General features: G+C 42.4%; 1 protein-coding gene and 1 long non-coding RNA gene across 5 annotated transcripts in view; one reads left to right on the top strand and one right to left on the bottom strand.

The window, feature by feature from the left end:
- Nucleotides 1-1413: 1413 nt before the first annotated feature.
- On the bottom strand, nt 1414-18092 carry ACYP1 (acylphosphatase 1). 4 transcript variants are annotated; one of them, XM_055288792.2, is made up of 3 exons: nt 17749-18092; nt 12036-12127; nt 1414-1825 (listed from the first exon to the last, which is right to left on the bottom strand). In XM_055288792.2, exons 1-3 carry the CDS (start codon nt 17828-17830, stop codon nt 1610-1612), a joined length of 390 nt encoding a protein of 129 aa, XP_055144767.1. In that variant the 5' UTR covers nt 17831-18092; the 3' UTR covers nt 1414-1609. The 4 variants fall into 4 exon arrangements, with proteins under 4 accessions (XP_055144767.1, XP_055144763.1, XP_055144764.1 ...); XM_055288788.2 differs by lacking the exon at nt 17749-18092 and adding an exon at nt 12519-12653; XM_055288789.2 differs by lacking the exon at nt 17749-18092 and adding an exon at nt 12466-12638.
- The window catches only part of LOC134737308 (uncharacterized), a 73804-nt gene continuing 63234 nt past the window's right edge, over nt 7534-18103 (top strand). Inside the window, exon 1 of the long non-coding RNA XR_010122074.1 lies at nt 7534-7566. This is a non-coding gene — a long non-coding RNA (uncharacterized lncRNA). The remainder of the gene's footprint in view (nt 7567-18103) is intronic.

Here is an 18103-nt window from a genome sequence, read left to right as displayed (position 1 = left end):
TCAGGCTGGTCTCGAACTCCCGACCTCAGGTGATCTGCCTGCCTCGGCCTCCCAGTGTTGGGATTACAGGCATGAGCCACCGCACCCGGCCTTTGCTCAACTCTTAATTTACAGATGACAACACCAAGACTCTCTTCACTGACTTGAATCTCCCCAGTGCCACCACAGCTTCTTTTATAACTAAAGGAGAGCAGAACTCTGAGAATGCTGTGAGAATAAAGTGTTTTGGAATTTTTTTTTTTTTTTTTTTTGAGACGGAGTCTTGCTCTGTCCCCCAGGCTGGAGTGCAATGGCGCGATCTCAGCTCACTGCAAGCTCCGCCTCCCGGGTTCACGCCATTCTCCTGCCTCAGCCTCCCGAGTAGCTGGGACTACAGGCGCCCGCCAACACGTCTGGCTAATTTTTTGTATTTTTAGTAGAGACGGGGTTTCACCGGGTTAGCCAGGATGGTCTCGATCTCCTGACCTCGTGATCCGCCCGCCTTGGCCTCCCAAAGTGCTGGGATTACAGGCTTGAGCCACCGCGCCCGGCCATTGTTTTGGAATTGTTAACCAGTCCTTAGTTTTTGCTTTCTATTTCATTTTCATTGACAATTTATTTAAAGTGGAATTTATAACAAATTTGTCAGACCTGGTAAGCATTTGATATATACTAGTTTAGTGACTAACCAAACCCAACCAACCAGTCTTCTAGGGCTGATAAAGCAAAATCCCGATAACTGTTTATGATTATTACTATAGCTAGGGCTGCCATAACAAAATACCTCAGACTGAGTAGCTTAAGCAGCAGAAGTTTATTTCCTCTCAGTTCTAGAGACTGGAAGTCTGAGATCAAGGTGTTGGCAGCAACGATTTCTTCTGAGGCCTCTCTCCTTGGCTTGTAGATGGCCATTTTCACAGGGTCTTTCATTTTTGCATACGTGTCTATATCCAATAAGTTCTCTTATAAGAACACCAGTCAGGTTGGATTAGGGCCCACCCTCACAGCCTCATTTAATCTTAATCACCTCTTTAAAGGCCCTGTGTCCAAATACAGTCACTTTCTGAGGTACTGGGGACTGGGACTTTAACATACGAATTTGGTGGGACACAGTTCAGCCCATAACATAACTTTATGTGAATTCCTTACCCAGAGAAAAGAAACAACAGCAGAAGTAATTCATCCAAACATCAGGTGAACAGAGCTAACAAATTGAACTTGTGGTATTTGTTCTTATTAGGCATGGAATTTCTTGAAGAACATCTCATAGAAACCATTTAAAGAAATGACTCAGAGTAACACAACTTTTTTTCTTTCAGACCTCTTTAAATTACCTCAAAATCCTCTTCCTACAAATATTTACTGAATAAATAAATACCTCTTATTTCACCCAAAAGGAAGTTCACTGAAGATTTTTAAAAAGTACTCTAAGCAGAAGGTTCTAACGTTTTTATTGATTAGTGTACAGTTGTAATCCTTCCATCATACAGGTAATATATAATAACATTCAAAAATCTGACATTAAAATAACTTACTGACTAATGCTAATATTAACACACAATAGTTCTATCTCTATTAACAATAAAAACCAAACCACTGAGTTTATCTTAGAAAACTTAAATTCAGGCCATTATTTTACAATTTGGAAGTCTGAGTAATCCAACTTTAAGATGACTTTTTCATTGCTGAAGTTTGCTTTGTCGATGTGTGATTTGGGACTTCCTCTTGTTTCAAGCCATTCCTGCATATGACGCACCTTGGAGATGGGACCTTGCAATTGTCCTTGCACTGTGCCCCGGTCAGTGTTCTGGACCCAGCCTACCAATCCCAGCTTTTTACCCTCAGCCTAAGGGGGGTAAAAAGAGAGACAGATCCAGTGAGATGGAAGAAAACAAGGTAAGACTACAATCTGTTTCCAGAATCTTGGCCTAGAATCAAGCCACTGAAACTAATTTGATATTGCCCACAACAGTCAAAAGAAAGACAGCAAGAAGGATCTCATTGCTTATCTTCACATGAAGTACTGGCCACTTGACTGAATGTCTTTCTTCTACCCTATAAAACTCAGGCACTAGAATTTTTCAGTGTGTAGTCAATTTGGTTAAGTATCAAAGACTTAAGTCCAAAACAGATGCTTTTGAAATGATCCCCTAAGGCTGATTGTTTTTAGAATACTGGACTGTATCTTGCTCATTTTCATTTCCCCTAATCAAGAATCTGTTGGGTATGTTAAATGGAAAAAACATGAAGTTATCTGATCCTTCCCTTTGCCTTTAACCAGGACCACACCTAAACAAATCCAGATGAATTAGTGTTCATTATATCTTTAAAGATCATTGGAAAGTATTTCACAATTTCCTGGGCAACTCATCCCATTGTTCTTACTGTAGTGAAACTGTCTAACCCAACATCTTTATGTCGTAGCCAAAGCCCACTTTGTTATCTTCCTAGAAAAGGAAAGCAGCTGGTGATCAGCCTCTCAACAGCAAACCATGAGACTACATAACTATCAGGTTTTCACTGGACTCTCTTCTCTTCTGTCTAAATAATCACAATGCCTTTAGGCTTATAAAAAGCATCTAATCATTACAGTGGCTTATCCTTTTTAATGTTCTTTCCTTTTATTAAACTGTGGCAAGACTGAATGTTTAGGAAAGGTAGCAATGTTTTGGAGGTAATTTTATTTTTGTATAAATTTATGATTAGAATATTAAGTCATTGTTAATTATCTAAATAGAAGATGTTGCATTACAAAAGAAAATGGGAGTTAACATGATTGCATGTCAAAATGTGGGAAATTGCTGGAGTTGGCCAAAGAAAACGTTATGCATAGCAACAAAATGTTTGATGAGGAATTTAAGTATCCATCAAATCAAAGACATGTTCAAAGCAAAGACATGTTTGCTTAATGAACAAAACAGACTCCAGCCAAATAAATAACCATTTGAGGGATACAAACGAAATTAAGGAATGAAGAAAAATAGAAGATGCCTACCCAATGCACTGCTAAGTGCCAAAGAAGATACCATAAAAGAATGCTGAGAATGAATTTTGAGTAAGAGTCCACATCCGACTGACAGGGCAGTATAACAACTGCCCTCTTCTGCTTCAAATTAACCCAGGGGAGCTGACTATCTCCAGTTCTTAAGAGTTATCTTAGGCCGGGCGCGGTGGCTCACGCCTGTAATCCCAGCACTTTGGGAGGCCGAGGCGGGTGGATCACGAGGTCAGGAGATCGAGACCATCCTGGCTGACACGGTGAAACCCCGTCTCTACTAAAAATACAAAAAATTAGCCGGGCGAGGTGGCAGGCGCCTGTAGTCTCAGCTACTCGGGAGGCTGAGGCAGGAGAATGGCGTGAACCCCGGGGGGCGGAGCCTGCAGTGAGCCGAGATCGCGCCACTGCACTCCAGCCTGGGTGAAAGAGTGAGACTCCGCCTCAAAAAAAAAAAAAAAAGAGTTATCTTATATGGTAAATAGCTGTAAGAATGTGCAGTTTTAAACAGGAGGTTGTCACAGTCAAATAAATCTTTAAAAATTTGCAATGTGATTTATCTGAACTGTTTTTTTTGAGACAGAGTCTCGCTCTGTCGCCTAGGCTGGAGTGCAGTGGCGCGATCTCAGCTCACTGCAAGCTCCGCCTCCCGGGTTCACGCTATTCTCCTGCCTCAGCCTCCCCAGTAGCTGGGACCACAGGCGCGCGTAACCACTCCCGGCTAATTTTTTTGTATTTTTAGTAGAGACAGGGTTTCACCGTGTTAGCCAGGATGGTCTCGATCTCCTGACCTCACGATCCACCCGCCTCGGCCTCCCAAAGTGCTGGGATTACAGGCATGAGCCACTGCACCTAGCCTTATCTGAACTCTTGAGAGTTGAACAGAACACTCCAAAATTTGACCAGTGTTGCGAATGGGCGTTTCCTACTGGTTTCATTTACGTGCTCAACTCTGTTCTTATTTTTTTAATGATGACATAATGTTATTGACTCATGTTCAGTTTTGAATATCTATTGCACAAACAGGGTTTTTCTCCCCTAAGAAAATTCCAAAAAGTGAATTCTACCTCATAACCATATTTTTGCTTAAACAATCATCTGACAACATTTTAAGGAATGTAATCACCACCTCTAGTTGCAATCTAAAAAGAAACTCTTTTCAAATCAATAACTAAGATTTCCACCTTAGGATACTAGAAAAAGAAGAGCAGACTAAATTCAAAATGAGCAGAAAGAAGGAAATAAAGATTAGAGCAGAAATTAATGGAAAGCAGAAGAATAGAGAAAATCAATAAAACAAAAGTTGCCTCTTTGACAAGATCAACAAAATTGACAACCTTTAGCTAGACTGATAAAGAAAAAAGGATGAAAGCCTCAAATTACTAAAATCAGAAATAAAAGAGGAGACATTACCACCAACCTTACAAAGATAAAAAAGATATAAGGGAATTCTATGAACAATTATATGCCAAAAAATTAGATTAACTTGAATGAAAAGAAACCTAATACCTAGAAAGACAAACAACCAAAACTGAATCAAGAAGAAATAGAAAGTCTGAATAGACCTATACCAAGAGATGGAATTTTTAATCAAAAAACTTCCCACAGATAAAAAGCCCAGGACTAGATGGCTTCATGGGTAAATTCTACCAAATGTTTAAAAAACAATCCTTTACCAACCCTTCACAAACTCTTCCAAAAAATAGAAGAAGATCCAAACCAAGAATTAAGGGTTAAAAATAAGAAGAGGAAACACTTCCCAACACATTCTATTAAGCCAGCATTATCCTCATACTAAAACTAAAGCTAAAAAATAAAAATGAAAAATAAGGAGAAAAAAAAAACCAATGTAAAAGAAGAAACAAAGAAACCCCCAAAAAACAAAGCTGTCACGAGAAAAAACAACCAAAAAATCATAGACCAATATGTCTTATGAACAGAGATGCAAAAATCCTCAGCAAACCAAATCAGGCAACATAGAAAAAGAACTGTATACCATGACAAATTAGGATTTCTTTCAAGGTTGGTTCAATATACAAGAAGTAATCAATTTAATACACCATATTAATAAAACAAAAGCTATATGATCATCTCAATAGATGGCAAAAAAGCATTTGACAAAAACCAATACCTCTTTTATGATCAAAACACTCAACAAACTAGGAACAGAAGGAAACTTCCTCAACCTGATAAAGGGAATCTGTGAAAAACCCACTGCTAACATCATACTTAATGGTGAAAGATTGAAAATGTTCCCACTAAGATCAGGAACAAGACAAGGATGTCTGCTGTTACCACTCTACTCAATATTATACTTGAGGGTCTATCCACAGCAAGAAAAAGAAAAGGCATTCGGATTGGAAAGGAAAAAGCAAAACTACCTCTACCTGCAGATGACATATCTTGTATACAAAAAGTCCTAAGAACATACACAGACACACACTAGCGCTAATTAACAGTCTCACAAAGTTGTAGGATATGAGATTGATATACAAAAATCAATTGTATTTCTATACATTATCAATGAAAAACTGAAAATGAAATTAGGAAACAATTCCATTTATAATAGCATCAAAAAGATAAGTGTCTAGGAATAAATTTAACAAAAGAATTGCAAGACATATACGGAAAGCTACAAAACATTCTTGAAAGAAATTAAAGAGTATCTGAATAAATGGAAAGACATCCCTTATTGATGTATTGGAATACTTAATATTGTTAAGATCATATTACTACCCAATTGATCTACAGATTCAACTCAATCTCTATCAAAATCCCATTGCTTTTGCAGAAATCGAAAAATTGATACTAAAATTTACATGGAAACATAAGGGACCCAGGATAGCTAGAAATAATCTTGAAAAGGAAAAACAAAGTTGAAGGATTCACACTTCCCAATTTCAAAACTTACTACAAAGCTGCAGTAACTGGGACAGTGTGGTATTGGCATAAGGATAGTGGCTTAGACCATTTCGTGTTGCTATAAAGAACTACCTGAGGGCCAGGTGTGGTAGCTCACACCTGTAATCCCAGCACTTTGGGAGGCCGAGGTTGGGGGATCATGAGGTCAGGAGTTCGAGATCAGCCTGGCCAAGATGGTGAAACGCCATCTATTAAAAATATAAAAATTAGCCAGGCGTGGTGGTGGGTGCCTGTAATCCCAGCTACTCAGGAGGCTGAGGCAGGAGAATTGCTTGACCGGGAAGTGGAGGTTGCAGTGAGCTGAGATGGCACTACTGCACTTTAGCCTGGGCAACAGAGCAAGACTCCGTCTCGAAAAAAAAAAAAAAAAGAACTACCTGAGGCTGGGTAATTTATAAAGAAAAGAGGTTTATTTGGCTCATGATTCTGTAGATTGTATAAGCATGAGACTGTCACTGGCATCAGGTGAGGGCCTTAGGCTGTTTCCACTGTGAGGCAGGGGTGGGAAGAGGTGGGGTACCAGGCTCTTTTTAACAACCAGTTCTCACCAGGCTCGGTGGCTCATGCCTGTAATCCCAGCACTTTGGGAGGCCGAGGCGGGCAGATCACCTGAGGTCAGGAGTTCGAGACGAGCCTGGCCAACACGGTGAAGCCCCGTCTCTACTAAAAATACAAAAATTAGCTGGGTGTGGTGGCGGGTACCTGTAATCCCAGCTACTTGGGAGGGTGAGTCAGGAGAATTGCTTGAACCCTGGAGGCGGAGGTTGCAGTGAGCCGAGATTGTGTCACTGCACTCTAGCCTGGGCGACAAGAACAAGACTCCGTTTCAAAATAAATAAATAAATAAAAATAACAACCTGCTCTCCAGGGAACTAATAGAGTAAGACTTCATTGACCCTCCCCCCCACCCAGGAAGAGCATTAATCTACTCATGAGGGACCTGGCCCCATGACTCAAACACTTCCCATTATGTCCCACCTTCAACACTGGGGATCAAATTTCAACATGAGATTTGAAGGGGACAAACATCTCAACTACAGCAGGCAGACATACAGATGAATGGAATAGTATTGAGAGTCCAGAAATAAACCCTTACATTTATGTTGATTTTTGAAAAGGGTGCTATGACAAATGAATGTGGGAAATAATACTTACTTCAACATATGGTGCTGGGACAACTGGAAATTCATATGCAAAAGAATAAAGCTGGATTTCCTACCTCACATCACATAAAAATTAACTCAAACTGGATCAAAGACCTCAGTTTAAGAGTGTAAACTACGAAACTTTGAAGAAAACATAGGCGGCTGGGTGCGGTGGCTCACGTTTGTAATCCCAGCACTTTGGGAGGCTGAGGCGGGCGGATCACGAGGTCAGGAGTTCGAGACCAGTCTGACCAACATGGTGAAACCCCGTCGCTACTAAAAATACAAAACCTAGCCGGGCGTGGTAGCGCACACCTGTAATCCCAGCTATTCAGGAGAATCGCTTGAACCCTGGAGGCAGAAGGTTGCAGTGAGCCAAGATCGAGATCGCGCCACTGCACAGAGTGAGACTGTGTCTAAAAAAAAAAGGAAAGAAAAAGAAAACATAGGCATGACAGCTGGGTGTGGTGGCTCACACCTATAATCCCAGCACTTTGGGAGGCTGAGGTGGGCAGATTGCTTGAGGTTAGGACCAGCCTGGGCAACATGGGGAAACCCAGTCGCTACAAAAAACAAAAACAAAACAAACAAAAAACATAGGCATGAACCTTCATGACCTTGGATTAGGAACATTTCTCAGATATAACATTAAAAGTACAAGCAAAGAAAGAACAGATAAATTTGATTTGACTTCATCAAAAGTAAAAACTTTTGTACTTCACAGACACTATCAAGAAACTAAAAAGACAACCCACAGAATGGGAGAAATATTTGTATATCATACATCTGATAAGGGACTAGTATCCAGAATAAAAATAATTCTTACAACTCAAGAATAAGGAGGCAAATAACTAAAAATGGGCAAAAAGATTTGAATGGACATTTCTCCAAAGCAGACATAAACTATGCCAGTAAGCACATGAAAAGATGCTCAACATCATTAGTCATTAGGAAGGCAAATCAAAACCACACTGAAAGTATACACGTACAACAGGATATTATTCAGTCTTACAAAGAAAGGAAATTGTTTTTACTTTCATGATATAACACAGATGAACCTTGAGGATGTTACGCTAAGTGAAATAAGCCAGCCACAAAAGGACAAATACTGTAAAATTCCACTTATATGAGGTAACTAGAGTAGCTGAATTAATAGAATGTAGATTTATGATTGTCAGGGGCATGGGGGAAGGAGAAAATGGGGAGTTAGTGTTTAATGAATACAGAGTTTCATTTTTGCAAGATGAAAAGCGTTCTGTAGATAAACAGAACAATGTGAATGTACTTAAGACCACTGAATTGTACATTTAAAAATGGTTAAAACAGTAATTTCTATGTTATATGTTTTCTACCACAATTTTAGAAGTGTGCTATATGGTTTCCAAATATTTTGGGATTTTCCAGTTATCTTTTTAATTTTTTTATATGGTTTAGTTCCACTGTAGTTGGAGAACATTCCTTGTATGATTTAAATCCTTTTAAATTCATTAATACCTGAAAAACAAACAACCACAATGAGATATTACCTCATACCCACTAGGATGGCTAACATAAAAGACAGTAACCATTGCTGGCAAGGATGTGGACAAACTGGAATTCTCACACATTGGCAGTGAGAACATAAAATGGTATAGCTACTTTGGAAAAGTTTGGCAGTTCCTCAAAAAGTTAAATATAAAGTTACCATATGACCCAGCAATCTACTCCTAGGTATGTATATACTCAATGGAACTGAAAACATTGTCTACATAAAAATATGTGCATATGTGTTCACAGCACTATTATTCATAATGGCCAAAAATCAGAAACCCAAATTTCCATCAATTGATGAATGGATAAATAAAATGTGGTATATCCATACAATGGGATATTATTCAGCCATAAAAAGGAATAGAATACTAATACATGCTACAGTGTAGATAAACCTTGAAAACAATATGTTAAGTGAAAGGAGCCAGTCACAAAAAAAGGCCACATTTGTATGATTCCATTTATATTAAATATCAAGAATAGGCCAAACATGGTGGCTCATGTGTGTATTCCCAGCACTTTGGGAGGCTGAGGTAGGTGGATTACCTGAGGTCAGGAGTTCAAGACCAGCCTAGCCAACATGGTGAAACCCCGTCTCTACTAAAAATACAAAAAGTAACTAGGTGTGGTGGTGCATGCCTGTAATCCTGGCTACCTGGGATGCTGAGGGAGAAGAATCACTTGAACCCGGGAGGCAGAGGTTGCAGTGAGCCGAGATCACGCCACTGCACTCCAGCCTGGATAACAGAGTGAGGCAGAGTTGAGACTCTGTCTCAGCAACAACAACAAAAATCTAGAATAGGCAAATCCATAGAGACAGAAAGTAGGTTAGTGGTTGCCAGGGGCTCAGGGGACGAGGAGTGAGTGCTAACCTAGGTAGGGGGTTTCTTTTTGGGATGATGAAAGTGTTCTGGAATTAGTGCAAAACTTTGTGAATATACTAAAAATCACCAAATTATACACTTTAGGAGGATGGGTTTTATGGGATGTAAATTATATTCCAAGTTTTTAAAAGTCCCTGAATTATTATTTGCCACTTCTCTAGAAATGAAGGAATTTAAATAAGAGGCTAGATAATATCAACAGCAAACAGATTGCAGCAAAACAACTGTTCAAATGAACGTATATATTTAAATGATTATAAATAGTAAAGAATAAGCTACAAGCCTAATTAAGAAAAAAAAGATGTCATTTTATATGCAGTTTTCCAATCAATATTTGTTTTTCTGCATTCTGTTATTCTCTCTTTAAACTGGGGAGAGGGGCAGATAGAGAAAGATGGGCTATATATACCACTATCTGGCCCTTTTCCCTCAACAACTTTGACTAAACTTTGAAGCTGTTATCTCAATCACCTTAATTTACAGGAACTTACCTGCATAATTGGTAGCAAAGCTAATTGGAACACAGCTCTTGCTATGAGTTTCAGCAATTCTGTTTTCAACAGTCATTTCCTATTTGAGTGTCAGATGGGAAGAAATGATTTTTGAATAATTAAAAAAAGAGGTATTGGCCGGGCACAGTGGCTCACGCCTGTAATCCCAACACTTTGGGAGGCCGAGGTGGGCGGATCACCTGAGGTTGGGAGTTCAAGACCAGCCTGACCAACACGGAGAAACCCTGTCTCTACTAAAAATACAAAATTAGCGGGGCATGGTGGCACATGCCTGTAATCTCAGCTACTTGGGAGGCTGAAGTAGGAGAAACGCTTGAACCTGGGAGGCGGAGGTTGCGGTGAGCTGAGATTGCACCATCGCACTCCAGCCTGGGCAACAAGAGTGAAACTCTGTCTCAAAAAAAAAAAAAAAAAAAAAAAGAGAAAAGAAAAGAAAAAGAGGTATTGGCTGGGTATGGTCACTCATGCCTGTAATCCCAGCACATTGGGAGGCCGAGGCAGAGGGATCACTTGAGCCGGGGAGTTTGAGACCAGCCTGGGCAACATAGCTCTCTATTAAAAGAAAAAAAAAAAAAAGCTGGGTGTGGCGGCATGCACCTGTGGTCCCAGCTGCTTAGGAGGCTGAGGAAGGAGGATCATTTGAGCCTGGGAGGTTAAGGCTGCAATGAGCTGTGACTGTGCCACCATCCTTCAGAAAAAAAAAGAAAAAGGAAAAGAGGTATTGACAATTCACATTCATATTTCAAAGATTCCTTCCAGGTTAGAATTCGAATTTTAAGTACCACAGTCCCAGGAATGAGACACTTAAGAAGTTCTGCAGTCCTGGCCGGGCGCGGTGGCTCACACCTGTAATCCCAGCACTTGGGGAGTCTGAGGCAGATGGATCACGAGGCCAGGAGTTCAAGACCAGCCTGGCCAAGATGGTGAAACCCCGTCTCTACTAAAAATACAAAAAAAAAAAAAAAAAAAAAAAAAAAAAAGTTCTGCAGTCCTAACTCATTATCTGTGGGATTAGAGACACACTGGGAAGGCAATAGCCAATACCTACAGAAGGCAGAGGGTAAATTGAGCTTGCATTTGTGTGTGCCTGTTGAGGGAAGATTAGCCACATTAAAGCAGAGGTAAGGCCGGGCGCGGTGGCTCACGCTTGTAATCCCAGCACTTTGGGAGGCCGAGGCGGGCGGATCACGAGGTCAAGAGATCGAGACCACGGTGAAACCCCGTCTCTACTAAAAATACAAAAAAAATTAGCCGGGCGTGGTGGCGGGCCCCTGTAGTCCCAGCTACTCCGGAGGCTGAGGCAGGAGAATGGCATGAACCCGGGAGGCAGAGGTTGCAGTGAGCCGAGATTGCACCACTGCACTCCAGCCTGGGTGACAGAGCAAGACTCCGTCTCAAAAAAAAAAAAAAAAAAAAAAGCAGAGGTAGAGGCTGCCAACAGTTTGTCCATCCCCTCAAATACTCCTTTATTGCTCTAGGAAGAATACCAGGCTCCACATTCAGTGTTCCCATCACCTATTCTGGAATGGATAAAGAGTTTTTAATAAGAAAAACGTCAGCTGGAAAAGGTAAATGTTCTTTCAAAACCAAAAAAGAACAGAAAGGAATTAAGTAGAGAATTGAGGGAAGCTTGGAGAAAGAGGTCTGAAGAAAGTGCAGCAGCTGCAGAGGAAGCATTTATATATGTTATATACATGACATTAGGTCATCTAAATGCCATCTCTTCAATCAATGTTAGCCTTTCTATAAGAAATCTAACTTGGTTTGATGATGCCACAACAGCGAGAACTGGGGAAGCCCTCTATTTCCCTTGGAAGAGAGAAGCTCATTAATATGTGTGTCTAGATGCTCAGGCACCACTGACTAATAGTAACAGCAGGATAATCTTCCATTTACACCATGTTTTACCGATTGCACAGCATTTTCATACTCATTGCTCTACAAACTACCTCTTTGCCATGCAGCTACCAAATAGCCAGAGGCTTCCAGTTCACATTTGTCAAGAACATGTCCCTTGTTCCTATGCCCACAACCTAGGTTACCACCCCAAAGCCTGCAGGCCACATACCTGAGTATGCTTGCGGAAAAACACCCCTTGCACCTTCCCAAAAATTTCGTAATCCACTGATATCAGAGTGTTTCCTTCTGCCATGCTCAAACCTGTCAGAAACCAGGAAAGCAGAAGAGTGAAGGGCTATTATTCCAGGACCCGCAAGCCTGAGTCAGAAAGGGCCACACGCACCCCTGTCCATCCTTAACCACTGCGACCTCTCCCCGACCTCAAGGTCCTGGAAATGCAATCGTGAGTGGATGTGATAAGGTGTGTGTGAAGGAAGAACCAGACGTCGAGAGAGGGAGCTTCGGATCGCAGCTGCCCGCTGAAGCCTCTTCTGGGGAAATAACCTGCTGACCGATGACCTCCTTACATCCATGCCCGGTCCCGCTCCCTCACTACCAGAATTCCCTGCTACTAACACCCAGAATCCCCTGCTACTAACATTTTAGGGCTAATCGACCTGACAAGCACCCCCGGCGGCCCCTGGCGGCTCACCCTCCTTGTCTTCTCCACCGGCCGCCGGGATCACTCCGGGACCACCAAGCAACGGCTCACCAAGGCGCGCAAACCTCCGCGCCCGGAAGCTTAGTGTGTAGCTGCTCCTTCGCTGTCTCTCATGATCATCACCTCCAGCTGACCAATCAGAGACGGCGCCTCGGCCCGGGCCCTCCCAGAAGGTGGGATTTCAGGACGCGGTTGTCCGGCAACCCAAAAGCTTTGGGTTGGGAATCTGTCCAGGAGCTCGGCTGGGCCTCCACAAACCTAGCCCTTATCCAATCTCAGTCAACAAGCGCACCCCTCTTCTCATTTTCTCATGGGGAGAAAGGCATAGACGAAGAAGTACATTGGGATACATTCAATCATTCAGTTAAATACTGACTGACAGCTACTGTGTGCTAGGCACCTGTTCTGGGTGACCTGGCAAACATTAGTGAACAATGTTCTGAGGATCCCTGTCCTGAGGAGCTTAATTCTGGAGGTGAGAGACAAACAGTACACATTAAACATCATAAATAGCTTGTAATCTCAGCACTTTGGGAGGCCGACACGGGCGAATCACTTGAGGTCAGGAGTTCGAGGCCAGCCTGGCCAACATGGTGAAACCCCGTTTCTACCAAAAATACAAAAATTGGCCGGGCATGGTGGTGGGCGCCTGTAATCCCAGCTACTCGGGAGGCTGAGGCAGGAGAATCGCTTGAACCTGGGAGGTGGAGGCTGCAGTGAGCCGAGATTGCAACACTGCACTCCAGCCTGGGCAAAAGAGGGAGACTCTGTCTCAAATAAATAAACGAACAAATAAAATAAAAAATAAACATTATAAATATGTTGAGTAGGATACATTTAACCTTTCTGTCCTTTTTCATTCAGTTCTCCTTAAAGTTTGGGTCATAACTAATCTGGAACAGGGGATTACAGGGGCATAAGTGCACAGGAGGTCCCAATGGAGGTTATGTCTGCTTGTGGGCTTCTGGAAGCTACTCACCGGTCTCCTTTACTAAGAAAATGTCAAATAATGCTTGAACAAATAACCAACTAACTAAAATAAAGCAAGAGCACAAGCAAAATAACTCATGGCTCCAGAATTATGGTTGAATCAGTCAATCTAAGCCAAATGGCCAAACTACACGAATTTATTTTGGGAACAGGGAATTGTCAAAGGGGATGTAGATGAAGATGGTTAAAATTAGAGTTGATGTGTAAACATTTGAATCCAGCTACCCTTATGATTCATAATGTGTGTGAAGGAAAACCGTGGTGTTTATTGATCCTCTGTGGATTGACTGTATACATTACACCTCTTCATAACGTAAGACTCCTTATGTGAATATGCCAGGTTGGCAGACTTGACAATGAGATATGGGTTTGTGACAGTAGGCATGGAAATTCATCATTCTGCTAGTTCCCCGCTACAGAGTGAAGATCCATATCCTAGAGAATCATACAACCTTAGTGCTGAGAAGTGGGGGGGTTGGTGGTGAACAAGCTGGACTGAATGTTGTACTTGGCAATATTTGAAAATAACTCTAAATAGAGTATCTCGCTAATGGTATTTCTTTCTCTAAAATTCATTTAAAAAATAGTTTCTCTATAGAATTCAAAACTTAGAGTGTCTAATATGTATGGGGCACTCTAGGATATACAAAGATGAATGGTATATAATCTTTGCCCTCAAAGAGTTTTTAATTTAGTGTAGGGGCACAAATGCATGCAAATAATGACGATAAAATGTACGGCATGGTAATTTAATTCCATGAAAATCCATTGAGAGCTCATCAGGAACCAGCCCTGTGCTATAACAAGGACAGAAAATATTACAAAGGAGCAAACAAATTAATTCTGATTGGGAAGACTGGGAAAGAGTTCTTGGAGGAAACAGCATTTAATCCAAGGTCACACAACTAGTAAGTGATGGAGCTGGGATTTGGTTCCAGAGTCAACCCCCATGAATGATATGCTCTACTAGCTCCCAGTATGTGGAGCTTACAGTAAGGTAGTACCATGGAGATGAAGAAGTACAAGTAGCCAGTTGTGGCTAGACCAGGGGTTTGCTACCCTGTTTGTGCATCAGGATCTTTGGGGAAGCTTTAAAAATGTTAATCCTCAGGCCTCACCCCTAGATATTGCTTTCCAAGTAGTCTTAACACACAGCCAGGGATGAGACTCACTGGGTTGAACTCTGGCTTATTAAGGGGAGGCAAAACTGAAAAGGTAGGCTGGACCTAATCTGGGAGGTAGAGATGTCATGCTAAATTATGCATTTCAACTTTATTCTATAGGTAAAGAAGAAGCTACAAGGGAGGGAAATGGTAGGATCAGAAGCATTTAGTAATTAGCTTGATTTAATCACTGCACAATGCATACATGTATCAAAACATCACTTTGTACACTGCAAATGTAGACATAATTTTTACTTGTCAATTATATTTTAATAAAGCTGGGGGGGTGGAGAAATATTTAGACTGATTATTTTGGCTGCAGCATGAAGGATGGGTTTGAAGGGCAGATACTGAAGGCAAGAGCAGAAGTTAGGAGGGCTATGTCATCCCAAGGAGAAGTGAGGAAAAACTCACCTGGGGCAGCAGAAATGTAAAGGAAGAGTCATATATGAGAGACATTGCAGAAGTAAACTCAATAGGCCAGGCGTGATGGCTCACGTTTGTAATCCCAACACTTTGGGAGGCTAAGGTAGGTGGATCACCTGAGGTCAGGAGTTCGAGACCAGTGAAATCCCATCTCTACTAAAAATACAAAAATTAGTTGGGCGTGGTGGTGCGCACCTGTAGTCCCAGCTACTAGGGAGGCCAAGGCAGGAGGATTGCTTGAACCTGAGAGGCAGAGGTTGCAGTGAGCTGAGATCGTGCCACTCCACCCCCGCCTGGATGACAGAGCAAGACTGTCTCAAAGAAAAAAAGGAAGAAAACTCAATAAAACTTGTGATTAGTTAGAAGAGGCAACAAAGAGGGAAGCATGGAAGACTGATCAACTGTGAGCATGCAAGGGCACACTGGAGAGGCAGATTTGAGAATGCGAGAGGATCACAAGTTTATGTTGTCTTACAGAATTTGAGGTTCCTAAGGAACAATCTTGTGGAGGCGTCAAATGGGCAGTCCTGAAATTTGAGTCTGTAACGAATGAGAAAGACTAAAGCTAAGCTGGCTGTCATTTAAACACAGGTGAAACCTGAAATTTCAGCATTTGGTTGAAATCATTAAAGAACAGAATGTCTGGAACTACATATATATGTAAGAAATAAGAGGGCTTCAGAAAACACTTAAATTTAGGGGGTAGATGGGGAAAAGATAAATGCCAGAGACTTGGAAGAAGATGGAGCAAGAACATGAAAGAAGAAACCAAGAGAGCACAGGAGAACTGAGAAGAGCGTTCTAAGTGGGTGGATAATCAATAATGTCACATGAGTAGGCTGAAAAAATGAAGCTTTTGTCTTTGGAAAGTCACTGGTAGCTTTGTAGTTAAATAAAGTGAAGAAAGTAGAAGCCAGGCCACAATGAACTGGACAATGACGGGGAGATGAGGATATGTGGGCAGCAATGTGGAGATTTCCATTAAGAAGTCTTGTGGAGAAGAGGAGAAATGAATGGGAACACAATATGAAAGTTAGGTCAAGGGAAGTAAGGTTTGTTTTGCAGGGGAAAGTTGAGTATATTTTAAAACCAAAGAGACGGAGTTTATGGAGAGGTATAACTTGAAGTTAACAAGATGCAGACAGGGTGCCGTGGCTCACGTCTATAATCTCAGTACTTTGTGAGACTGAGGCGGGAGGATCTCTTTTGACTCCAGGAGTTTGAGACCAGCCTGGGTAACAAAGGGAGACCCTGTCTCTACAGAAAAAAAAAAAAAAAAAGTAAGCTGGGTGTGGGGGGCACACACCTGTAGTCCCAGCTACTCGGGAGGCTGAGGTGGGAGGATCGCTTGAGCTGTGGAAGTCGAGGCTGCAGTGAGCAGTGATTGTGCCACTGCACTCCAGCCTGGGCGACAGAGTGAGGCCGTCTCAAAAACAAACAAAGGCCAGGCCCGGTGGCTCATGCTTGTAATCCCAGCACTTTGGGAGGCCGAGACAGGCAGAACACCTGGGGTCAGGAGTTCAAGACCAGCCTGGCCAACATGGTGAAACTCTGTCTCTACTAAAAATACAAAAAATTAGCCAGGTGTAGTGGCAGACGCCTGTAATCTCAGCTACTCGGAAGGCTGAGGGAGGAGAATCACTTGAACCCAGGAGGCGGAGGTAGCAGTGAGCTGAGATTGCACCACTGCACTCCAGCCTGGGCAACAGGGTGAGATTCCGTCTCAAAAAACAAAAAACAAACAAAAAAACCCCCAAAAACCAACAAAACAGAAAACAAAACAAAACAAAAACGCAGGGATAAAGTGATGGAGTCAATTCCCGGAGGGTACTCAGAAGGACTAATTCAAGAGAACCCATGGAAAGTCGCCCTTCTTTCTCACAGAGGAGAGGGAAGGAGAGAGAGAGAGGAGAGAGGGAGAGAGACAGAGACAGAGACAGAGGAGAGAGGGAGAGGAGGAAGAAAGAGACAGACAGAGAGAGAGAGAGAGAGAGAGAGAGAGAGAGAAAGAGAAAGCCGGTAAATTCTGCTGAGGGAAGCTGTGGGAGTTGATAATCGGGACCCTGAGTGGAGTGGGAAACGTCTGGAGCTGCATATATGGAGAGGCGGTAGAGTCAACTAGGGATGAAAACAAGGAATTAAAAAAAAAAAAAAAAAAGATTGATCTGGAGGGTCCACCAAGGAATTTCCTTGTAACGGGTAACAGCTGTAATATGACATGTTTAAGTATTAACACTGACGACTGCGAATACATTATTTTCCATGTGCATGAATTGAATAGTTACAGGGAAAAAGCGAACTGCCTGTTCCAAACGGCTTACACTGATGAACTAAAGTGAAGAAGAAAAATAAACGTTCTTTTGATGTCAGCAAGTTAGAGTATCATTTACTGTTGAAACCAGGTTATACTGATTATTTTCGATCTGGTAGTTAACTTTATTATCATTACATTTGGCTGAGTCATTCCTGGGCCCTAAGTAGAGACGGCTAGAATTACCACGTGAGAGTAAAACATTATAATATCAAAATAATTAGATTGGCCACAAAAACTACCCTGGAAAGATACTGCGTAGCAAAAACGTTGGCAGCAAGTTCCAAAGCCTTGGCGAGGACAAGCAGAGAGCGCGCGCGTGCAGCCATACCTGGGGCCCGCCCAGCGCAGCCGAGCGCGCCGAGAAAGGCCAGCAGCAGCCCCGCTCCCGCCAGGCGGGCGGACGCCGGCATCCTGCGGCGGAAGCACGCGGAGACACAGCCAGGGCCTCCGCCCTTTGCCAGAGAAGGGCACACCCCAAGGTCTGGGGGCGTCGTTCTCAGAAAAGTACAAGTTCTTCTTTGAAGGAGCCCCAGAAAAGCCTCTCCCCCCTCCCCGGCTCCCCAAGGGCAGGGCTGGACCGAGCTGCAGAGTTGGCCGGAGACTGACTGGGTCAAGTGACCTTGGGCTGACCGCACCCCCACCCCAGGTCGCCCCGGGTCGCTGGTGCACTGCGCCTGCGCGCG

The sequence above is a fragment of the Symphalangus syndactylus genome, chromosome 8 (genome assembly GCF_028878055.3).
Source record: "Symphalangus syndactylus isolate Jambi chromosome 8, NHGRI_mSymSyn1-v2.1_pri, whole genome shotgun sequence".
Taxonomy (NCBI): domain Eukaryota; kingdom Metazoa; phylum Chordata; class Mammalia; order Primates; family Hylobatidae; genus Symphalangus; species Symphalangus syndactylus.
This window is presented reverse-complemented; position numbering and strand designations above follow the sequence as displayed.

Bases quoted from the DNA above. Each gene is read 5' to 3' on its own strand.
- ACYP1 (XM_055288787.2), bottom strand. From the start codon at position 12,399: ATGGATGTAAGGAGGTCATCGGTCAGCAGGTTATTTCCCCAGAAGAGG. The intron at 12,128-12,209 runs GTGCGTGTGGCC...GGTTTCTGACAG, and splicing joins GTGGTTAAGGATGGACAGGG to GTTTGAGCATGGCAGAAGGA. The intron at 1,826-12,035 runs GTATGTGGCCTG...TACCCCCCTTAG, and splicing joins TTTTCCGCAAGCATACTCAG to GCTGAGGGTAAAAAGCTGGG.